Source organism: Electrophorus electricus, chromosome 15 (genome assembly GCF_041902795.1).
Source record: "Electrophorus electricus isolate QZ-2024a chromosome 15, ASM4190279v1, whole genome shotgun sequence".
Classification (NCBI taxonomy): Eukaryota; Metazoa; Chordata; class Actinopteri; order Gymnotiformes; family Gymnotidae; genus Electrophorus; species Electrophorus electricus.
The window spans coordinates 632,712-652,642 of NC_137511.1; the positions used below are offsets into that span (position 1 = coordinate 632,712).

The following is a 19,931-nucleotide window of genomic DNA, read 5'->3' on the forward strand; positions in this document are numbered from 1 at the left end:
AGATAATGACAATGAAGAGCATTTAATATGCGCCTCACAGGGGCCTGTGCCACTTACTTACCGCAGTGTTAATCGGCCACTATTTACTCGAAAGCATAGACTGGATGATAATTAATTCGGCAAACATTTCCCGCCTTCTAATTTGCATGTAGCCTTTGATCTTCACCACTTGTTTTATCAACTGCATTTCAAAGTCCCTCCATTACAATTAGGTCCAGATCATCAAAAACATGCAGCGGATGGAACGACAGCAGCGTGTAAGGATATGTAGACGTTTACAAGCGAAGAAAACTCAACACTCCTATCTACAGTGGAAAACAGTTCATAGCGAGGGGTTTGACGTGTCACATGGTATATTTTGGCACTGGTTTAAGGAGAGGAAGGTGGAAACAGCTTAAATACAATGGTTAGACTACTTATTCAAGTTGATTGGTTTATTTATTTAAACAGTTAACTGAAAGAAACCTAATTTGCATTGGGGTCATGAAACAGTTACAAAACAATTTTTAAAAACGGTAGAAGAAGAGTTTGACCTGTAAAAATCTGATCAGTAGACTGACACGGAGAAAGACATTAAAGGCAAAAAAAAGTGCTTCTGCGTAACTTCCATAAGAATCCCGCCTGATTATGAAGCCAATACACATTCCCCTAATTACAGTTAAAGCAGGGATAACAGCTCACTTAATAGACTATTCGGGGTTGTGTTTGATGTCAGCTCATGATGTCTCGCTCACAATTGCACACAAACACTGCGTGAGGCTTAAGGGAGCAGCCCCTGCCCGCGCGCCGCTCCGGTGGCCGCGTCATGACGCACAGCTTTGAAACTTCATCCCTCCCTCTGTTGCTTCCCGCGAGGGGCGGGAATCCAAACCTCTGCAGTATAAATGAAGCTGCACGAGCTCAGGACTGCAGCAGCTCGCAGCTCGCCTCGGAACCCGGACCGCTGGCAGGAGTACCGGAATATCCACCCGTTGTAGTAGGTTACTATGATCCTTTTCCTGTTTGGCGCGTGCCTTGCTCTGGTCAGATGCACGGACCTCACCACAGCAGGCAGCGTTTTGCTAAACTCAAACGCCATTAAGCTCGGTCCAGCTGTGGCAGTCAGCGCGAGCCCAGTCCAAGTCCTCTTTGACAGCGGGAATCAGAACTTTGCCATTGATACGGTGCAGGTAAGTCTGATTCAAAGTTAAGTGTGTGTGTGTGTGTGTGTGTGTGTGTTTCATCGTTTTTCTTTTAATGGTCTATCTGTTAGAATATTGTGTGTTTATTTTGTTCTCAATCTGCGTGTATTATGTAGCCTTTCCTGTGCGTGGCCGACGAGGACTGCGGAGACGAGGAGTTCTGTTTCTTGTCCCGCGGCGCTTGTCTTCAGTGCAAGAAGCGCAGAAAGCGTTGCATCCGGGATGCTATGTGCTGCCCTGGCAACCACTGTAGCAATGGTGAGTGGCTTTTGGTGCATATCAAAAATAAACCGATATTTAAAATATCGGTTTCATGTATATAAGAATACGTTGAGCTGATCACGCAGCTACAGCGTTGCATTAAAAAATCCTCTTTGGACAGGAGTGTGCCAACCAGATGACTTTGTTCTACAAGCTGGAGCAGAAGGACACGCGCTTGTCAGCACTCCGCACAACAACACCACCACAGTGGTACCACAGCTAGAAGCAACTCAAAACATCAAAGGTAACTCATTAACCTACTCTTTATGAACACATATGAAATGACTAACTATTGTGCATGTTTCACTAAGTTCACAAATTTGTTCAACTTATTTAGTCTAACTTTGTGACACTTCTGCAGGTCTGGAGGGGGAGAACTGTCTGAGGTCATCGGACTGTTCCGAAGGCCTGTGTTGTGCCCGTCATTTTTGGTCAAAGATCTGCAAGCCTGTTCTGAAGGAGGGCCAGGTCTGCACCAAGCACAAGCGCAAAGGAACTCATGCCCTAGAGCTCTTCCAGCGCTGCGACTGCGGGGAAGGAATGTCCTGCAAGGTGCAAAGGGGAGACGACAGCAAGTCCTCTCGGAGTCTCCACACTTGCCAGAGACACTGAAGTACAGGTTGCTAGCAAGGATTGGTTTTTGTTGTTGTTTTGGTTTTGTTTTGTTTTGTTTTGTTTCTGAAAGCTCCTGGGGAGTGGGACCAATCTAAACAGAGAAAAAGGTGCAGTCGGTGGAAGATGGATTTTGGATGGGATACTCTGGTTTTTTTTTTTATTTGTTTCTATCTCTAATTCATGTCAACATTGCAGAGTAGATATAAATGTTTCTCTATGAAACTTGGCATTCAATGGTTGCAGTACATTACTGTATTGTAAATACTATAAGGAAGTTGGCACTTAGCTCTGTTTGGTTGTCAACACAAAGATATTGAGGATGCCTCTCACCTTTACCAGTTTAGCGTAAATGTATATACAGATATTCACAATCATATAGAGTCTGATATATGTCTATTTTTATTCTAAATAAAGAGATAATGATATTTGATGTATTGTTAAAAACACTTTCTAATAGTTTTTCTGAAATTGTTTATAAAAGGACATTTATTGCAATTACCATCTAAAACCTTTTTAGTAAACTTTATTATAATATAAGGGTAACTTATTATAATAAATTATTAATCAAATATATTGATATATTTTAAAGCAAGAGCTTAGGTGCTGCTGGTCAATCAAACTATAAAAAATGTAAAGTTGGAATTACTTTAGAAAACTGGCACATTTTGTATCTGGTAATGTTGCCTAAAACCACATAGTTTGTGCTAAGAAAAGAAATTGCAATATCTGTCCCATTTCTCCAGTATTCCCAACAACAGTGCTTCTTTAATAATGTCACCTAACACAATATGTTACAAAGAGGCAAACTGGCATCTAGTAGACAGACACCCTGTATAGTGCACTCTCCTTCTCTCTCTCTCTCTCTCTCTCTCTCTCTCTCTCTCTCTCTCTCTCTCTCTCTCTCTCTCTCTCTCTCTCTCTCTCTCTCCATCTGTCTGTTTTGCAAAGCCACTATACTGGAGAGGGCCTTCCTATGTGAGAGTTCTTGCATTGATTTAGATCCAGTGTTTCATCCTTTTCTAAAGCTATATGGTCCAGCATATGGAAAACAAAACTTTTCAAAGTTCAGGCATCCGGAAATCTTTTAAGGTGGCAACATATGACACTTGTGCAGAACATGAAATCCACTTTCACTAAGCTTTAAAGATGACTCTAGCAGTGCATGTCAGATCTGTTTTTATACAGTTTGGAGTACTTCCTGAAGCTCACGGGGTGGGGCTGGAGCTGTAGTAGTGGTGGTATGTTCAAAGAACCTGCCACTCAAAACACACGCTCCTCTGAGAACCTCCCATCCTTAAGCACAGTGTCCCTTCTGTGTTTCCTCCAGAGTAACTGGAAACTAAAGGCTTGACATCTTTACTCTGAGCTGTCAAATGAGACAAAGCATTGGGATAGGCATTTCAAAGCACAGGATATATATGTTGTGATTGTCCCATCCGTGTGCTAGGCCATTGCTGGAGAGGCCTACCCCAGCTTTTGTCCACACCATCAACAGCTTAGCGAGCAGAAACATCTGTGCATGGAGTCAGAGTCTTCACAATGGTGCAAAGGGAAACTCAAACCTCCGAGCTATGCATACTGTAAGGTGGCAAATTCTTAGACTCCTGATTCCACAGCAAGTCATGCCATTTGATCTGCTCTTGGCTTAAGGGAATAAGAGGCCATTAGAGGTTGTCTCCGGCATGCAGTCAGAATGAATCTGCAAACACAGAAGTGTTGAAGCGGTGAAGAGTTGATTTCCCTCTTTTTGTCTTGTTTTTGTGTGTGTGTGTGTTTGGTACAATAAAACAACATTTGAAGGGCCTGGAAGGGGCAGTGTGAACGTAAGCAGTCTGCCCCCAAAGCCTAGCTCACTTTGAAGTTGAGATCAGTCAACAGCTTTGTGGCACAATGCTATTTTGTGACAAATAGGTAAGTAAGTGAGGCATTCTGAGAGACTTACTTAGAAAGAGACTGAATGCATGAATGTGAGATATATATTTACCCTGTAAAGTGTGTGACATGTTTCTCCATGCAAAGACACCCAGTGGTCTGGCTGGCTAAATGTGACTGTGATAAATAATTCTGAGGTCTTCTGTGAAGGAGATTTTTGGCCATTTCACAGAGTTTGAAAGCAAGCCAGGTTTGAGGCTTTAAGGGATGAAAAGCTCTTTCTCAAACCTTTAACCCAATCCTCAGTGTCTCCTTTCTAATACTGGAGAAAATTCCAATGACACACATGTTCTCTGAGGCATCGTGTGACTGTATAAAGGCAGAGGATAAAAGATGAGGTGCACTTCCTCACTATCAGTCTGAAGGGCTCAGTCCACTTCTCCACCTGTTAGCCTTTCTTCTTATCGAAACCATTTCTCTTTCCAGATGTTTTTCCATTAGTTCTAACTTCCATTAGATAGGTTTCCATTTAAGAGATGACAAAGCTTCTAATTACCTAATTTCAATTAACCTTATTCAGATGGAAGACAGACATCTGCAGTTACAAAACTAAATAAGCATTCAGCTGGGGAGATGCCTTTTTTAGCGGTCTATAAATAGGCTGGCATAAACAGGGATGTCAGTGTAGGTGTCTTTAATTTGGAGACTGAATGTAATTGCTGGTGAGAGGTTAACTATCTCAAGAGCTTCTCTTAGATGTTGCCATCAAAGGGGTGAAAATATTGACACTATGATCAACACAGGAGATAGCCACAATTTCTTCTAATTAGAGTCCTCCCATGTAATCCCAGGCATTTACAAGCCTCGTACCTGAGTAGACAACAGATACCTTTCTTCACAGTACCGTAGAAAAACAGTAAAATAAAAACTTTAATAGGTATATCTTGCGTTCACACTTAATAAACGAATCCTAAACAGCTGGACTTATCATTTTTATTAAGGGATATTAATGATAACATTTATTATAAAATGTTCCTTGAGGCCATAAGTGTGTCCTTTTTTTTCACATGCAGGTATTTGGGTTTGTGAACGTCCTCCATTCATAGTGAATGAACATGCACTATTGCTCACGCTGCTTTGCTAACTGTCTGACGGCCATGCTGGGAAAATTACAGACAGGAAGAGGAGACAATAATGAGGGCAGGCATCACAGAGGTGAGTTGTGGAAGGCACAGCAGGTTGGGAGGGGGAGAACACAGGCTGAGAAGACTCAAAGAGCGATGTGGAGAAGTGTACAACATCTTTAGTGAAGCCCTGTTCACTCAGTCACAAACCATGACAGGAAACAGTGAGTTCCAAACGTCAAAGTAAGAAAAGCGGTTTAGCTCTGAAGACGGTGGCCCACCTCTGTCTCTTAGTCCAGCACACCCCCTCAGCCCATGACTCGACCATGTGCAGTAAAAGCAATGACCTGGAAACTGAAGCTAAGGTTTGGTGGAGGGATGTGCAATCATTTCTTCATTTTCATCACAATCACTTTCAGAAATTTTATTTAGTGTTCATGAAAATGTCTGAACATGGACACCAAAGTTACTGTGTACATTACCCTATATATTCACTCAAGTGTATCATATATGTGTCATTAGAGCATTGTTGTTACAGACTTGCTAGCTTAATTTATTACAATGTTAAAATATATTACGTTAAAATATATTAAGTAGTGAAATACAGTATGTTGTTCCAGTACATCAGACCATGAGCTCTTCAGGCTGTGACCACAAGATTATAGTCTACAGCACAGAAGAATGAAACTCCAACTAGCTGTTAGAATCCTTTTAGTGAATTAGAAACACTAGAATCAGATGAACAAGAGGACAGATCTTAAAAACAAACAAACAAAACTCCGAAGAGGTGTAAAAGCTAAAAATGCAATTACTGACAAAACACAATCAGTAACCACGCACACACAAGATTTGCTTCAGATGTTACAAATGATGTCACTTCTCCGTTTTGTCAAGTTAATGTCTTAATCCATTCAGACATCACTTTGACAGATAATCTCAGTGTTTACACTATAATCACACTGAACATGCCCTTCACATCATGGAAACTCTGAACGTGGTTGGGAAGCTCCATGTTCTTACAGATGCCTTACGATGTGATTTATGGAGAATCACATCACTGGACACAAATTCCACAGTTCTTGATGAACACCTTGATTTGGCTTTTACGACTTGTGGGAAGCTGGCTGTGATTTGTATCAACAACTTCTCATCAGTCTGGCTAGAGCTACTTCGACTAAGTCATCCAATACAGACTTGCAGAGATGGTGTGTCTGATTCTTCAAGGAAAGAAATCATTACACAATTTGGAAAATACATCTGCTGGTCTTGGGGCAAAGGGGCAAAAGAGGCATTAACCAAAACTACAGCCTTACAGCCGGTGTGTTAATGCCATTGTTAATGCCAAGGGTTATGCAAATCTCATGGTCATGAATCAAGAACATTCATTTTTACACACTTTAAATAACCAAAGCTCATATATCTTGCAGTCCAAACACATCATATTTATAATACTATTTGTTTGAGCAAGTTAAAACACACGCTAGCTTCCAAACTGACCACTAACCTCATGTTTTAGCTCCATGAAACTCAATTGTTTCCATGTTCCTTGGGTCCAGAGAAAAAACAGACACATCCACAGGCTTTTCTACAAATACAATATTTTTTATTAATGATGCGACTGCCAGCAGTTTACTGTTGGAGTGTCCTTGCGTGGGCATTTGGCAGATTATGTACACACAGGACACATGCGTACAGCAGACAACACCTGGTTTATAGGCTATATATAATATAACAGCACACAGTCATAGTATTGCTACATATCAGATTCATTCTATACATAACTGTTCTTCACTGAGTATTACTGAAGCAGGTTAATATTGCTTGCAAAATATTTGAACAGCACTGTTGAGAAAAAATGTCTAAAATTCACTTACATGTACATTTATTAACACAGCCACTAAAATAACTGGCACAAAGGGATCAGTTATCATCCCCCATTCCTCCTGATACATCACTGTGGGAGTTTGTCTACTGTATTAGTTGTAAGAAATGTAACAAGGTTAATACTGGAGAAACCAACAGAAGTCGTACAGATCAGCGTGTTGAACACCTTCAGACCTTCAAGGACCTTTGTTGTTTCCAGTGGCAGGGCATTTAATACTAATGGATTCATGTATACCCAATGACATATCTAGATACACTGCCAGGTGTTGCTATGGCAGTAATGAAACAAGGAACCTCAAAGCGCTACACTCTTGGAACTTCAGACCCCATGGAATGAACATTATGATTTAAACATCTATTATTTCATATATAAACTGGCTCCTCCTACTACTAATTCAGAAGCTCTTTGCAGGATCTCTGTTCAAAATGTCCTGTTTCTCTAGAAACTTTGTGAACTTTACTACAGTTTTTACTACAGTTTGGAATATATATATATATAAATGATATCTATTCAAATATTGCCATTTAATAAGCATTGATCTGCATCATGCTAGCAGGCCATGCTTTCTTTCACGCTGATGTTTCCAGTGGTGGACGGCGGTGTGTCAGGTCCAAGGAAAACATTGCTGCGGCTCTGCGGGAATGTGGGGTCATGTCATGTGACGACCACCGGCAGTCCTTCTTTCGTCACCATGGCGCTGTGTTTAATCATCTGGGTTTCCGATCTGTCAGAGTACTTCCTCTCTACCTCTCTCTGCCCCCCCCCCCCACACACACACGTATACATGCATACATGCAGATACACTCAATAAAATGATTACAGTGTTTTCATAGGCGAGGAGAGGTTCTCCATACATAGTCTACTGAATACAGAAATTTTAAAAAATTCTAATTACATGCTGTTATTGATCTTTATCTGCCAACTGCTGATCCACAATGTAATGTGCTTGATTTTTCCTGAAATTGGACTTGACCTTTGTCAAAATGAGAAGCTGCATTCTGTATGCTCTCTCTCTCTCTCTCTCTCTCTCTCTCTCTCTCTCTCTCTCTCTCTCTCTCTCTCTCTCCTTTGAGCTCTGTGGGTCAGGGAGAGTTGAAAGCAGATAACACCCTGACTCTGCACACAGCCTCAGACCATCCACCAGGCCCCACTCTCATTTCCCTGTGAAAAGGGACAATTTCATTCCACCAGACTACTCCATCCACCCATGCCTGTTCTAAAAAGCAATTATGTCACATTCGTTTTCTCCCTGTGAGAGAAGCCCAAAGCATTTTATCCTACCCAATTGTTTCCTTTGTGTCTAGTACACTCTGCAGGGCCTTAATAATGCCCTGGTCGCTTGGCTTTGATAGTGGCTCTTCCTTCTCCAAGACCCATAACACCCCCATTTGTTCTCCACAAAAGCCCGACTTAGCCGTCACAAAGAAGCGTTTGCGCAGAACCTCATTTGCCTAAGTAATTGCATCCCCAGAAAAGACCCAGGACCCTTTGATCTTAGTCAGGTGTAAATGTGCTGGACCAGTGGACCCACAGGTCACCGTGGACGGGTGTGAGGCACTGGGCAGAAGACAATAGCAGCCCTGATTCTAGCCATTACCCATACATTATTATCAGTGTGTTTGCTCATTTGCACAAGTGTTTAGGGGCAAAGAATATGTGTCATTTGGGAGGGGTTGACAGGGGGTGGGGGGAGGGCTCAGGACAGATGCCCTCAAATCCTTGGGGTTTATCTCCAGTTGAACACAAGGCTAGTGGCCAGCCTCGGGCGAGCCACTTCAAAAAGAGAAGCCTTGCTTTCACAAGGCTTGCCGCTATCTAAAAACAAACAACATTTAGCACATCGGTGCCTGTTGGTAACGACAAACAAGCCCCTCAGACAGTTGTGAAAGGGTCACCATGTTGGCATGGGTTATTCAGCGACCTCGTCGCTCTTTTGCCCAACAAATCTGCTCTCTGTCTCATGCGAGGTGCTTTGATTCTCCCTCTGGCTTATTTCCAAGGTTTCAGTCATTCTAAATATGCGTAGAGTGGCTCAGCAGTAGAGGAGAGGAGAGGAGAGGAGAGGAGAGGGGAGGAGAGGAGAGGAGAGGAGAGGAGAGGGGAGGAGAGGAGAGGAGAGGAGAGGAGAGGAGAGGAGAGGGGAGGAGAGGAGAGGAGAGGGGAGGAGAGGAGAGGAGAGGAGAGGAGAGGAGAGGGGAGGAGAGGGTGTTTTTAACTGCTCTTGAAACAAATACCATAAATAAGCTAATGAGGAAGAGGGAGTGGTGGGTGTACGTTACAGCACTTCAAAGAGCCCCCCAGAGCCCCCCCCAGAGAGTCTGAACCCTCTGCTCATGTTTAAGCTGCTCACTCATGTGTGGAGAGAGAGAGAGAGAGACACAAACAAACTATAAAAGTTATCTATTTATTATCCATCCTTGATTTATTGATTTATTTTCCTTTCTTTTCACTTCCTCCCTTTATTAGTATTTCAGACCAATCACAGCTTCTCTAACTCTTAATTTCCATAATCGCAAAAGTTGTAATGTTGTGTCATGTTCGTGTTATAATACTGCATTGGCAATATTGTAATTTCATATGGTCATGCCAATGAAGCTACTGAACTGAACTCAGCTGAGACAAAAGAGAGAAGGAGATAGAGAGAAGGTGAGAGAGAGAGAGAGAGAGAGAGAGAGAGAGAGAGAGAGAGAGAGAGAGAGAGAGACAGACTCCAGGCTACACCATTCAAGGTTACCTGAGCACAGTTTAGTGGCTTCCTCTGAAGACAACGAGAGGGTCAAAACAAACGTGGAGACTGACAGGCAGAAGCTTTAAAGGTCCACATCAGCCCAGAGACCATATCAACGAACCTGCTGCTCCACAGCCATAAGAAAGTCACATGCTTACACAGAGGAATAGATGAGAACATAAAAACCACTGGGTGCTCTAAAATCAAAGGCAATGAAATAACAATGCTCTTTGATTGCTTATAAAATGTTACTTTAATTCATTTATATTGACTAATACACACAGTGAATACACACTTTTGAGGAATCTGATGTAATGTATAGATTTATGTATTTCCATACTATGTGCTGGAGTAGTTTTGGTCATGTCAACATCAGTTAGATGCTTAGTAGCACATGCCGTCAACGGCCAATAAAGTGAGATCCATTCAATTGTTTTGATCCCCAAGTCCTTTGAAATAACAGCTGGTCTCTCTAACAACTATGTCATCGGTCACATTTGTTTCTGGTGCCAGACATTCTTTTGCTCTTACTATCATACCTTATCAGACTGAGTGTTTGTTCATTAAACATGTTTTATTTCACGTGTCTAAAATGTGACACACAGGAGATACAGAGAGAAGAGACTGATGTGGAAAAGTGTTCATTTTTCTGTTTTGTGTTTGATCTACAAGTGAAAAGAGCTGATGGTAAAACAATACGTTTATTCAGGTAACTGGTGTTATTGATTCTTTTTGGTGTTATTGTTTCTTTCCTTTTAAGATTGCGTTTCATGTTTTCAGTTTGGAAACCCAGTTCCAGTTAAATTCAACTTAAATCTGTGTTGTGTTTCTGCATTTATATTTTCATTAGTTAGTTACTACCTTATTAATTAATATGTCTCCTTAGTCATAATGTGTTATATTTTAAAAGTACTCTTTCATTTCCTCTCATTAATTATGTGTTATATTAAAGGAACTTTCATTTCCAGTTCTGTCTCATCCCAGTTGGAAACTTTGATAAAAAAAAAAAGAATGGCATCATTTCAGCTGTGTTCTTTTGCTCATAGATTAGTGTAGTCAACAGGATGTGACATTTGATCTGACCTGCATTACACTGGGTTGCAGTTGCAAATCTACAAACTCACCAGTTAAGTATTTAATGACTAAAAATGAAATATGTAGAAAAACATACAGTGAGAACCCATGGAGGTAACAACAGAGCTACAGCTTTAAGGACGTTATTACATGAACAACCAACTCAGCAATTCATTTTAATGGCAAATTCAATTACACCAAATTGACAAATATGACAGACAGACCGCAAGAACCCTTTCTGCTGAGTGATAGTTTTCATTACTGAGATGCAGAAATTTCTATTTCTGGTGAAAGCAAATGACAGTCATTATGGATGCAAGCAATTACACATATGCCACCCTTACAGGTCACTTTGCCAATATACAGCCTTTAAACTTGTTTATAGCAGTTTTTTGGGTGGCATGGTGGTTTGCCATGGTTAAAATCACATTAGATACTTTAATAGAAAGCAGTCAAACCATACATTTTATTTGAAATAGGCATTAACCCAAAATTTAATTGTGCCTTTCATAAATGGAAGAATTAATTGCACCTTATGGAAGAATGAATTGTGTGTGTGTGTGTGTGTGTGTGTGTGTGTGTGTGTGTGTGTGTGTGTATGTGTGTGTGTGTGTGTGTGTGTGTGTGTGTGTGTGTGAGTATGTAGTCAAAATCAAATTTGGATTGAAGTGCATGAGGTTTCCAGTTTGCTTTATTCAAGAAAACAATAATTAAAGGAAAACACTACTAGTACTAGTTACACTACTAGTTACACTCTACTGTTCAGTCCACTATCAAACATGCTGTATTGGCAAGACACATCCCTGACACCCATTTCAACCAAACGTTCAGTCCTTTATTACGTATGATAAAGACAGACTTGTTTCAGAACAGCTGAAAGAACACAAACAATTACCAACCAACTCCCTGAGACAGACCCTACTACAGATGTTCTCTTAAGACTGTCAGAACTTGTGTTAACCTTTGACTACAAATACTATGCACAAATACGGAGTTTTTTTGGTACTGTTACATGCACATGTGAGGAGGTAAACTATTTCTTTCTTCCAACTTCCAACTCCATGTTCCACCATCTGTGGGATACATATGGAATATCACACATCCTGGCATGAGGAGAACTTTGTAGATGTTTCAGTTAAGTCTAAAAATCCTGGTGTATATACCACCATCTATAATAAACCTAAGAACAAACATTTTTATTTACAGTACAGCTCTCCACATTTTAAGGCCTGTACACTCTCCCTTATAGCTACAAGACTTAAGCACATTTGCTGTGAGAATGAAATGTTGCTTCGGAAAAGTATGGAAATGTGTGAATATTTTCACAACTGTGGGCTTGCTAAGAATGTCACAGATGATAAGTTTTACCTGTTCAGACAATAGACAAACTGGCCTATACATCTACAGTTAAGACAACAAGAATCAGCAAGTTCTCACTTATCATCCTACAAATAAAACAGTGACTAACATTTAAATTCTTCAGGATCACCTTTTATCACTTTTTAAGGATACTCCACTAATCTCTACAGATGAGACGAAAACATCATAGACGTGCTCATCAAGAGTGAGATAAATGACCATTCATATAATAACTGTGGTACTGTAGCCTGCAACAACTCTAGATGTGATACATGTACATTTAATAACGCAGTCACTAAAATAACTGGCACTAAAGGATCAGTTATCATCATTCTTCTTCATGCATCACTGTGGGAGTTTGTCTACTGTATTACTTGTAGGAGATGTAATGAGCTTTACATTGGAGAAACCGAGAGAAGACTTGATGATTGGTTTGACATATCTGTTTGCAGTGCCAGGTGTTGCAGCAGTGAAATTAGGAAACTCAAAGAAAATGAACTAATCTACACTCTTGGAACTTCAGAGCCCCATAAACTAAACTAAAAACTTTCCTCTTAAAATATCCTTGAGAAGCACTTTGCTTGCACAGCTGATGAAGGACCTCTTACTGAAACTCTGAAACTCTGTGTACTTCACTACAATGTTGAATATCTCTGCATGTCTACTACAGTACACTGCAGTTACTCATCTGGAATCTTCTTCTTTTATATATATATATAATTCTGTTAACAGATAAACACCATATCCAATTTAACTCATAAAGAACACACACACACACACACACACACACACACACACACACACACACACACACACGTACGTACTCTTATGTTAGCCAATAGTTTTCTAATAGTATTAATCGTATTAGTATTCATTGACTTGGTCCGCTGTTTTTGGTGTTTTACTCTGCTTGTTAAACTATTCGACCATGCCGCGAGCAGGCTATAGCTAACTAGCCTGTTTCCCTCCTCCTCATCAAGGCGTATCAGAAGTGAACCGAAGCTCTTGTCAGCCTACGAGGTCTGCAGTCAAGTACTGCGCAGGAGTGCAACGGGGCTCCCACTCTCCAAACGGCCTCATGAAGGCGCACGCCCCTACTCCGCAGAGGAACTAAACGCACGTTACGCGCTCGGGGTATTCCAGGTATGTGCAGTCTGTAGCTCGAGGCGCGCTGCTACACATCATCTTCTGCATATTAGGAGACGAGCAGCTGCGCGTGACGACGACGTGTCGGAGTCTGTACGGGGGACGGCGAGCCATCGCGAGTGCTGCGGAGCCTTGCTTATCAGCCAGGAACAGCCCTCTCGAGGCACCCTAATCTCCTCTCGAGGCACCCTAATCTCCACTCCAAGCACAGGTGTTTCCCATCCAAACAAGCTTGTTTACAAAGAGCGGACTGTAAAGGAGGATCTTCGCGGAGACAAGAGAAGGCCAATGACGAGCAATGTGGATTCCAGACGCAGTTTGTGACTCGACAAGCATCTTGTGGAACATGCGGTCAACTGCAAGACGCAATTCCTTCATAATCGACTTACTTGGGTGAATCGACCCCCCCAAAAAAAATGTTCTAGTAATGGACCCCCCGTATATTCTAGTTTTTCACAAGAAAAACTAGAATATACGATGTATATCCAATATATACAATATTCTCTCAAGATTTGGGTTAGAGTTAGAGAAAATAGACTACACTTGCATATTGGTATATTTTAATTTTTAATATATTGTAGTTATGCATCGGCTAGTCATATTTGTAATTTAAACCCTGTACTAACCTTCAGTAGCATGTCTGTGTTCTATGCATATAGTAGCGTAACTTTGTGCCGTCATTACACTGCATATAACATCCGTGATGTGAATTCACAAGAGCAGATGAGGGAGATGTTGATTTAAGTCTCTGGGGCGTGTAGCTGAAGTCTGTCATAAGAACAATCTCTCTTTTATCTTCCAGAGATGTTTGTATTCTCACTACCCAAACAAACATTAATTTATTAGAAATAATATGCAGGTCATTCAGCGATGAGAGCTCAGTCACGATGTGTAATTTATGTTTGTCATAATTTGGGAGTCAAACCCTGGTTAATTAGATTATAATTCAATCCCTTTAAGAGGATGCACTGTTAAACACATCATTTTGAAAAGTGTACTTAGGCTAAAGCACATAACAGCAGTGCTGGTACAGTCACTGCTGATAGCAGGACCTCTGACATTATTCAGGAATAAGTGCAGAACTTTGGCAGTTTTACCAGCTTCTTAAGCTCCCCATGCAGATGTCACTGGTTGTAATTAGCAGAATTTATGAAAAGCCTTTAAAGTTTCCATCAGTAGCTCAGTGCACATTACCCACTCTCTCCAGTCGCTATGGTAACCCTACAGCTCACATCATCACTACATCAGCTCTCTGACCCATGGGCCACCAAGCTGGGGCACTCATGCTGTTTAAGGGCCAATTAAGGGCAATCAGGAACGTCACGGTGTTGCTTGGGGGTGGCAGAATACGACTGGTAAAACCGCAGTGAGGAGAGACCGATTAGCCCAAATGCCGACTTCTTTGCCTGCTTCCAGCCAAGTTCAGGCACGGAGGCATGTGTACAACGGCAGGGCTGGGCTGTTACGGGCTGTGGGAGACACAGTACTCGCCTGGGCTCCAAGCCTGTGTGCCAACAAGGAATGCTCCTGTGGTTTCTTTGTCCCCTGGAGGACGTCCATGGACAAGGAGCTTTTCTTCAGAACGTTGAAAAACAGTGGAACAAAGCCATTTTACTCAGTCACTATAAGTGAGCCTTTTTAGACAGGCTTTGATCTGTAAAAAGCCCACAACACACAAAAAATGACGCATCAACAGTGTTTATACACTAAGTGATGGCTTTATTAAGTACAGTCCTGGCCAATCGTTTTGAGACTGATACAAATTTTGGTTTTCACAAAGTTTACTGCCTCAGATGTTTATATGCTATAGTGAAGTACAATTATAAGCATTTCATAAGTTTTTAAAAATGTTTTATTGACAAATACATCCAGTTTAAGCAAAGAATTAATATTTACAGTGTCGACCCTTCTTTTTAAGACTTCTGCAATTCGCCTTGGCATGCTGGATATCAGCTTCTTGTTCACCTAGCCACTTGGTTATCACTTTTGCCTTTGGTTTGCTCAAAATTTTGGGTTTGCTCCTCCAAGAGCAACTTCTCCCAACGATCCAGGAGCAATTTGATGATAAAGAATGTTTTTTTCAGCATGACGGAGCGCCATGTCACAAGGCATAAGTGATAACCAAGTGGCTCGGTGAACAAAACATTGAAATTTTGGGTCCATGGCTCCCAGATCTCAATCCCATTGAGAACCTGTGGTTAATCCTCAAAAAGAGGGTGGACAAACAAAAACACAGAAACTGTGATCAACTCTAAACACTAATGAGGCATGAATGGGTTGCCATCTGTCAAGATTTTGCCCAGAAGCTGATATCCAGCATGCCAAAGCATGCCAAACACATATCATCTGTCAAAATCATAGTCATATCTTTGATGGATTACAACTGACTAAAATGTAGGCCTATGATGGGCAGCCTTTTTGATACAGCTATAGTGAAGGAGAACATAAGTAATCAGTCAGTTTATTGAATTGGTCTGTTTATGGGTGAATTTAAATGTCACTACTTGGTATTGCAGCAACTTCATATCATCTTATTATAACTCTTTGACTCTGTTAGGCTGTTTTCTATGGTTAATATGGCCATACTGACTCCTCTCACCTACTGTCATCTACTCATTTACTGGAACATCTCCAATAAGACAAATGTGTGCTTTAGCAACAATTCAATAAAACTGCTCAATGTAATGTGAGATACATTACAGCTGGATTCATTAAGTTCACGATTTCAAAATCCCCTACACTAAGACCTATGAATCATTCGTAGTTTTCTACACACAACAGACATGCAAATTTCCAATTTTTGCAGTCAGTACTTTGTACTTTGTTTTTTGTATTTTTCTTGCATTCATAAAATAGTAATTTTCTTTGATGGCTGAGCTGAGCCATTTGCTGGAAGGAGCTGGGAAAGTCATGGAGGATTTGAGCAGGACAATTATCTGAAAACGCGCCTACAACCCAGACTTTCATCTCCCTTCCACTTGCTAGCCAAAAGCTACAAACTTAAAACTTTTAATGGCCATTAAATTAAAAAGTAAAACATGTAAAAAGACACTCAAGCCTCACAAATACTGAAAATGGACAGACATTTTGCAGGCACTGTAAATAGCAACCGGGCAGGAAATGGCATACATTAGTCACATCAGGCTTATGTTCCAACATTCAGAACACGATGGGACAGTTGTGGTACAGGTGATCACCCCACAGCACCCTGCAGCCTGGATACCCCATTACATGCCACATGGCAGTTGAAGAGACGACTGTGTTTAGTCACTGAAAGAAATGTTCTGTTGTTGTTGCTGTGACAGATAACAGAGAAAGCATGTTTGATAGCCCAGACAATCTGTAATAGTTAAAAGACAGTGCCAGGATGAAAATGGCTGTTTCTAGAGTAAGGTTCCTGACACACTGAGAGCAGCATTAATGCTAATTGATATGAGATAGAAGCTTAAGGGAGAAGGCCCCGTTTATGCGCCTCTGCTGCCTTACGTCCACAACGGGGTCTTCAGCTAATTCGGCCTTTCGTGACCAACGATACAAGCACAGAGACTAACGGGGAGATTAAGGGGGTTAAGGGGCGGTTAGGCTGTGAGGACCAGGCATTAATGAAATGTCATGGGAATTTAGCGGTGACATAAAGTCCACTGTTTTAAAGGCGTGTCACTTTAATGCCTCCTGCATCTCTGTTCTTCTTTTTCGGGTTCCACTCTATATTTACACTTGGGTGATTGCTTATGACTCAAACTGCTAATACAGAGCAGACGTTCGTCAGATCTCGTCACAGCGTCAAAAAGTAGAGATGAGTAGAGATGAGTAGAGCATGAGTAGAGATGAGTAGAGCATGAGTAGAAATGAGTAAAGCATGAGTAGAGATGAGTAAAGCATGAGTAGAGATGAGTAGAGATGAGTATGAGTAGAGATGAGTAGAGATTTTCCCAGACTAGACTGCGAGTCCAGAGTGCATGCTGAGGAAAATCTGGATCGTATGCTGCTCCATGGCTCGCGCGTTGCAGTGGCACATCAGGTAGACATGATTCCAAAGGAGAATAATATGTTCGCAGTAAGGATATCAGGGCTTGTCTAAAAACGTATCCAGTATTTACCATGTACTATTGTGGTAAAAAATATTCATGAACCACAATAGTCTTTGCATGATAAAAATACAGTTACTAAAATCAGATGAGATAAAAATTCTACACAGTCTGTTGATACACAGTGATTCATTTTTTGTATATCATAACTGTAATTCATAAACACGACACCCACATTGAAATCCAAATAACACAACAAATGTCTGTTCATGCTCCAGAAACAAGATTTGGTATAGACTGGAGTCAGTGGTCCAGGGCCAGTGAGTGGTGTGACTGTGCTGGCAGTCAAGCTGGAGTCAGACTATGCTGGTGGCAGGCCTGCTGGCACCAGAGTGGATTCGGCCCGCTGCCAGGACCTGGGCACGGCTGTCATTAGGAGCGCTGACTCCTAAACAGTGCAATTAATCACGGCTGGGGCTTCGCCACACACCTTCCCCTACCCTCACTCTCTCTCTCTCTCTCTCTCTCTCTCTCTCTCTCTTTCCCTCCCTCTCTCCCTCTCTCTTTCCCTCCCTCTCTCCCTTTCTCTCTCTCTCCCTCCCTCTCTGTCTCTATGTCGCCCAGGGTCAGCCAGGCTCCCTGAGCCCTAGTACACTTCTGACTGCTGGCTTGTAATTTACCCTCTCTTCCCTCAAAACCCATCTCCCCGTGGAGAACGTACAAACAAGTGCCATTCTAGGAATTCCACGTAAATATTTGGGATACCTTCGAACGGATGGTGAGGACTGTTTCCGTGTTTTGTCATGGACTTCTCTATTTTGTTATGTCATGCTGGTCAAAGAAATCCTTCTTATAATCGATAGTAATCATTAAAATCTCAAACACGCAGAGGTGATTAATGGTGTCTAGGCCCAGAGGCGCTAAAGACATGTCCAAAACAAAAAAGATTGTGCAACAGCTCATAGAGTGACAGTGTGCAGTCGGAATTCTTTCCCGTAAGAGCAGTGGCTGCTCCCTGTGTGTGTGTGTGTGTGTGTGTGTGTGTGTGTGTGTGTGTGTGTGTAAGGAGGGTAATAACAAGGTTCCACGCTGCAGATGTACAAGCTGCTCTCTGGAGTGTCTTATCAGTGGCGTCTCCACTCTCCAGGCCCTCCATGGAGTGTCTCTTATTATAAGGCCTGCGGTGCATCCAAGAACTGCTATGGAAGTGCATCTGATTACACAACAGTAACAACAACGATGATGAAGACGACGATGATGAGAAGATGGTCTGGGATACGGTCGGAGACAGCAAAAGAAGGCCCCGAGGCACCACGAGATGTGGCTGGCTATGATGATGAGGATGATGATGATGATGATGATGAATGTGACATCAAAAGCTGAGCTAGCAGCTGTTTAGCGGAGATGCTGGCACTCCAGTGCATGATTTCTTTCACTCGTTCTTCAGGAGGGAGACAGAGACAGAGGAAGATAAAAGGGAAGTACAACGTGAGAGTATCAGGCCATCAGACAGGAAACATTCCACCTGCCATGTTCCGCTTCCCGATCATGCTCATACGGTCGTGCAGGAAAACGTCACGCCTATGGTGTGCTCCCTCCTTTTTTCCCCACTCTCTTACTTCACGCTGCAGTGTAAGTTGTTAGGGATGGGAGCGAAACGCTTCAGATGTGAAGTGTATTGGAAATAAGATCAGTGAGAGCAGAAAGGCGCTTGGGAAAAAATAATGCTGGATTTATGCAAGGGAAACTAAAGCATGTCATTATTACATCACTTTATTTCAGTTTCATAAACATGAACATTTGCACCCATATAAACCACTCATGAAGCAGCAAACTAACTAGTGGTCCTCCTATAGACTTAGAGCTGAGACTCAGGGAGATGAGTCAGTCCTACTTGACTATGACAAGTGGCAGATGACAGAACAAAGCCTGAAGTCTGACAGGATTCCCAGGGCCTGGACATGTCCTGACGGTGACACTGAGAAGGACTTCCCCTTCCGTTCTGCTGCTGAGCCTCTGAGTACTCGCATGCAGACACGTCGTCTATCAGAGTGTGAGTCCAGGGCTATGTAACCCTGTGTTCATACAGTCCCAGGCTCTCCCAAACATGCCTGTCTCTCAGAGTACACTCTCAAATTACAGCGACAATTCTCAGGGCAGCAGACAGCCAGTTACCTCTCTTATCCCAAGCAGACAGAGCACAGTGTAAGAGGACGCTTCAGTTTACACACGTTTCTGGTGCCTCAAACCACAAATTCAACCAGCTTCTCCCAAATCTATGTTCAAAATGCCTGGCATTCATTCTGCTGTACAGGGCTCCTGGTCAGTTGAGTGTGTCATGAGCGTGGCCCATCACTTCAAGATAAGTGTCTTGGCTGAGTCAGGTCTCCTGGTGCAGGCACTGCTTTTGTGCACACAGACACAGCAGTTAGTGGATGCGGCACGGAGTGATGGAACACCAAACACAGCTGTGCTTGCTGACATACCCTCACTGCCCCCGCCAGCCAGCCATTGAGCGTCTGAGTGTGTGACAGAACCCCAGCATCCTGTTCGGAGTGTGTGACAGAACCCCGGCAGCCTGTTCGGAGTGTGTGAGACGGAACCCTGGAGGATCTCTCGAAACAGATGTGAGTTGTCCAGGATGGGGACATGACGGCA

General features: G+C 42.2%; 1 protein-coding gene across 1 annotated transcript; it reads left to right on the forward strand.

The window, feature by feature from the left end:
* Nucleotides 1–907: 907 nt before the first annotated feature.
* dkk1b (dickkopf WNT signaling pathway inhibitor 1b) lies at nt 908–2,487 on the forward strand. Its single transcript, XM_027009442.3, has 4 exons — nt 908–1,169; nt 1,298–1,439; nt 1,564–1,686; nt 1,804–2,487. Exons 1-4 carry the CDS (start codon nt 987–989, stop codon nt 2,052–2,054), a joined length of 699 nt encoding a protein of 232 aa, XP_026865243.2. The 5' UTR covers nt 908–986; the 3' UTR covers nt 2,055–2,487.
* The last annotated feature ends 17,444 nt before the right edge of the window (nt 2,488–19,931 follow it).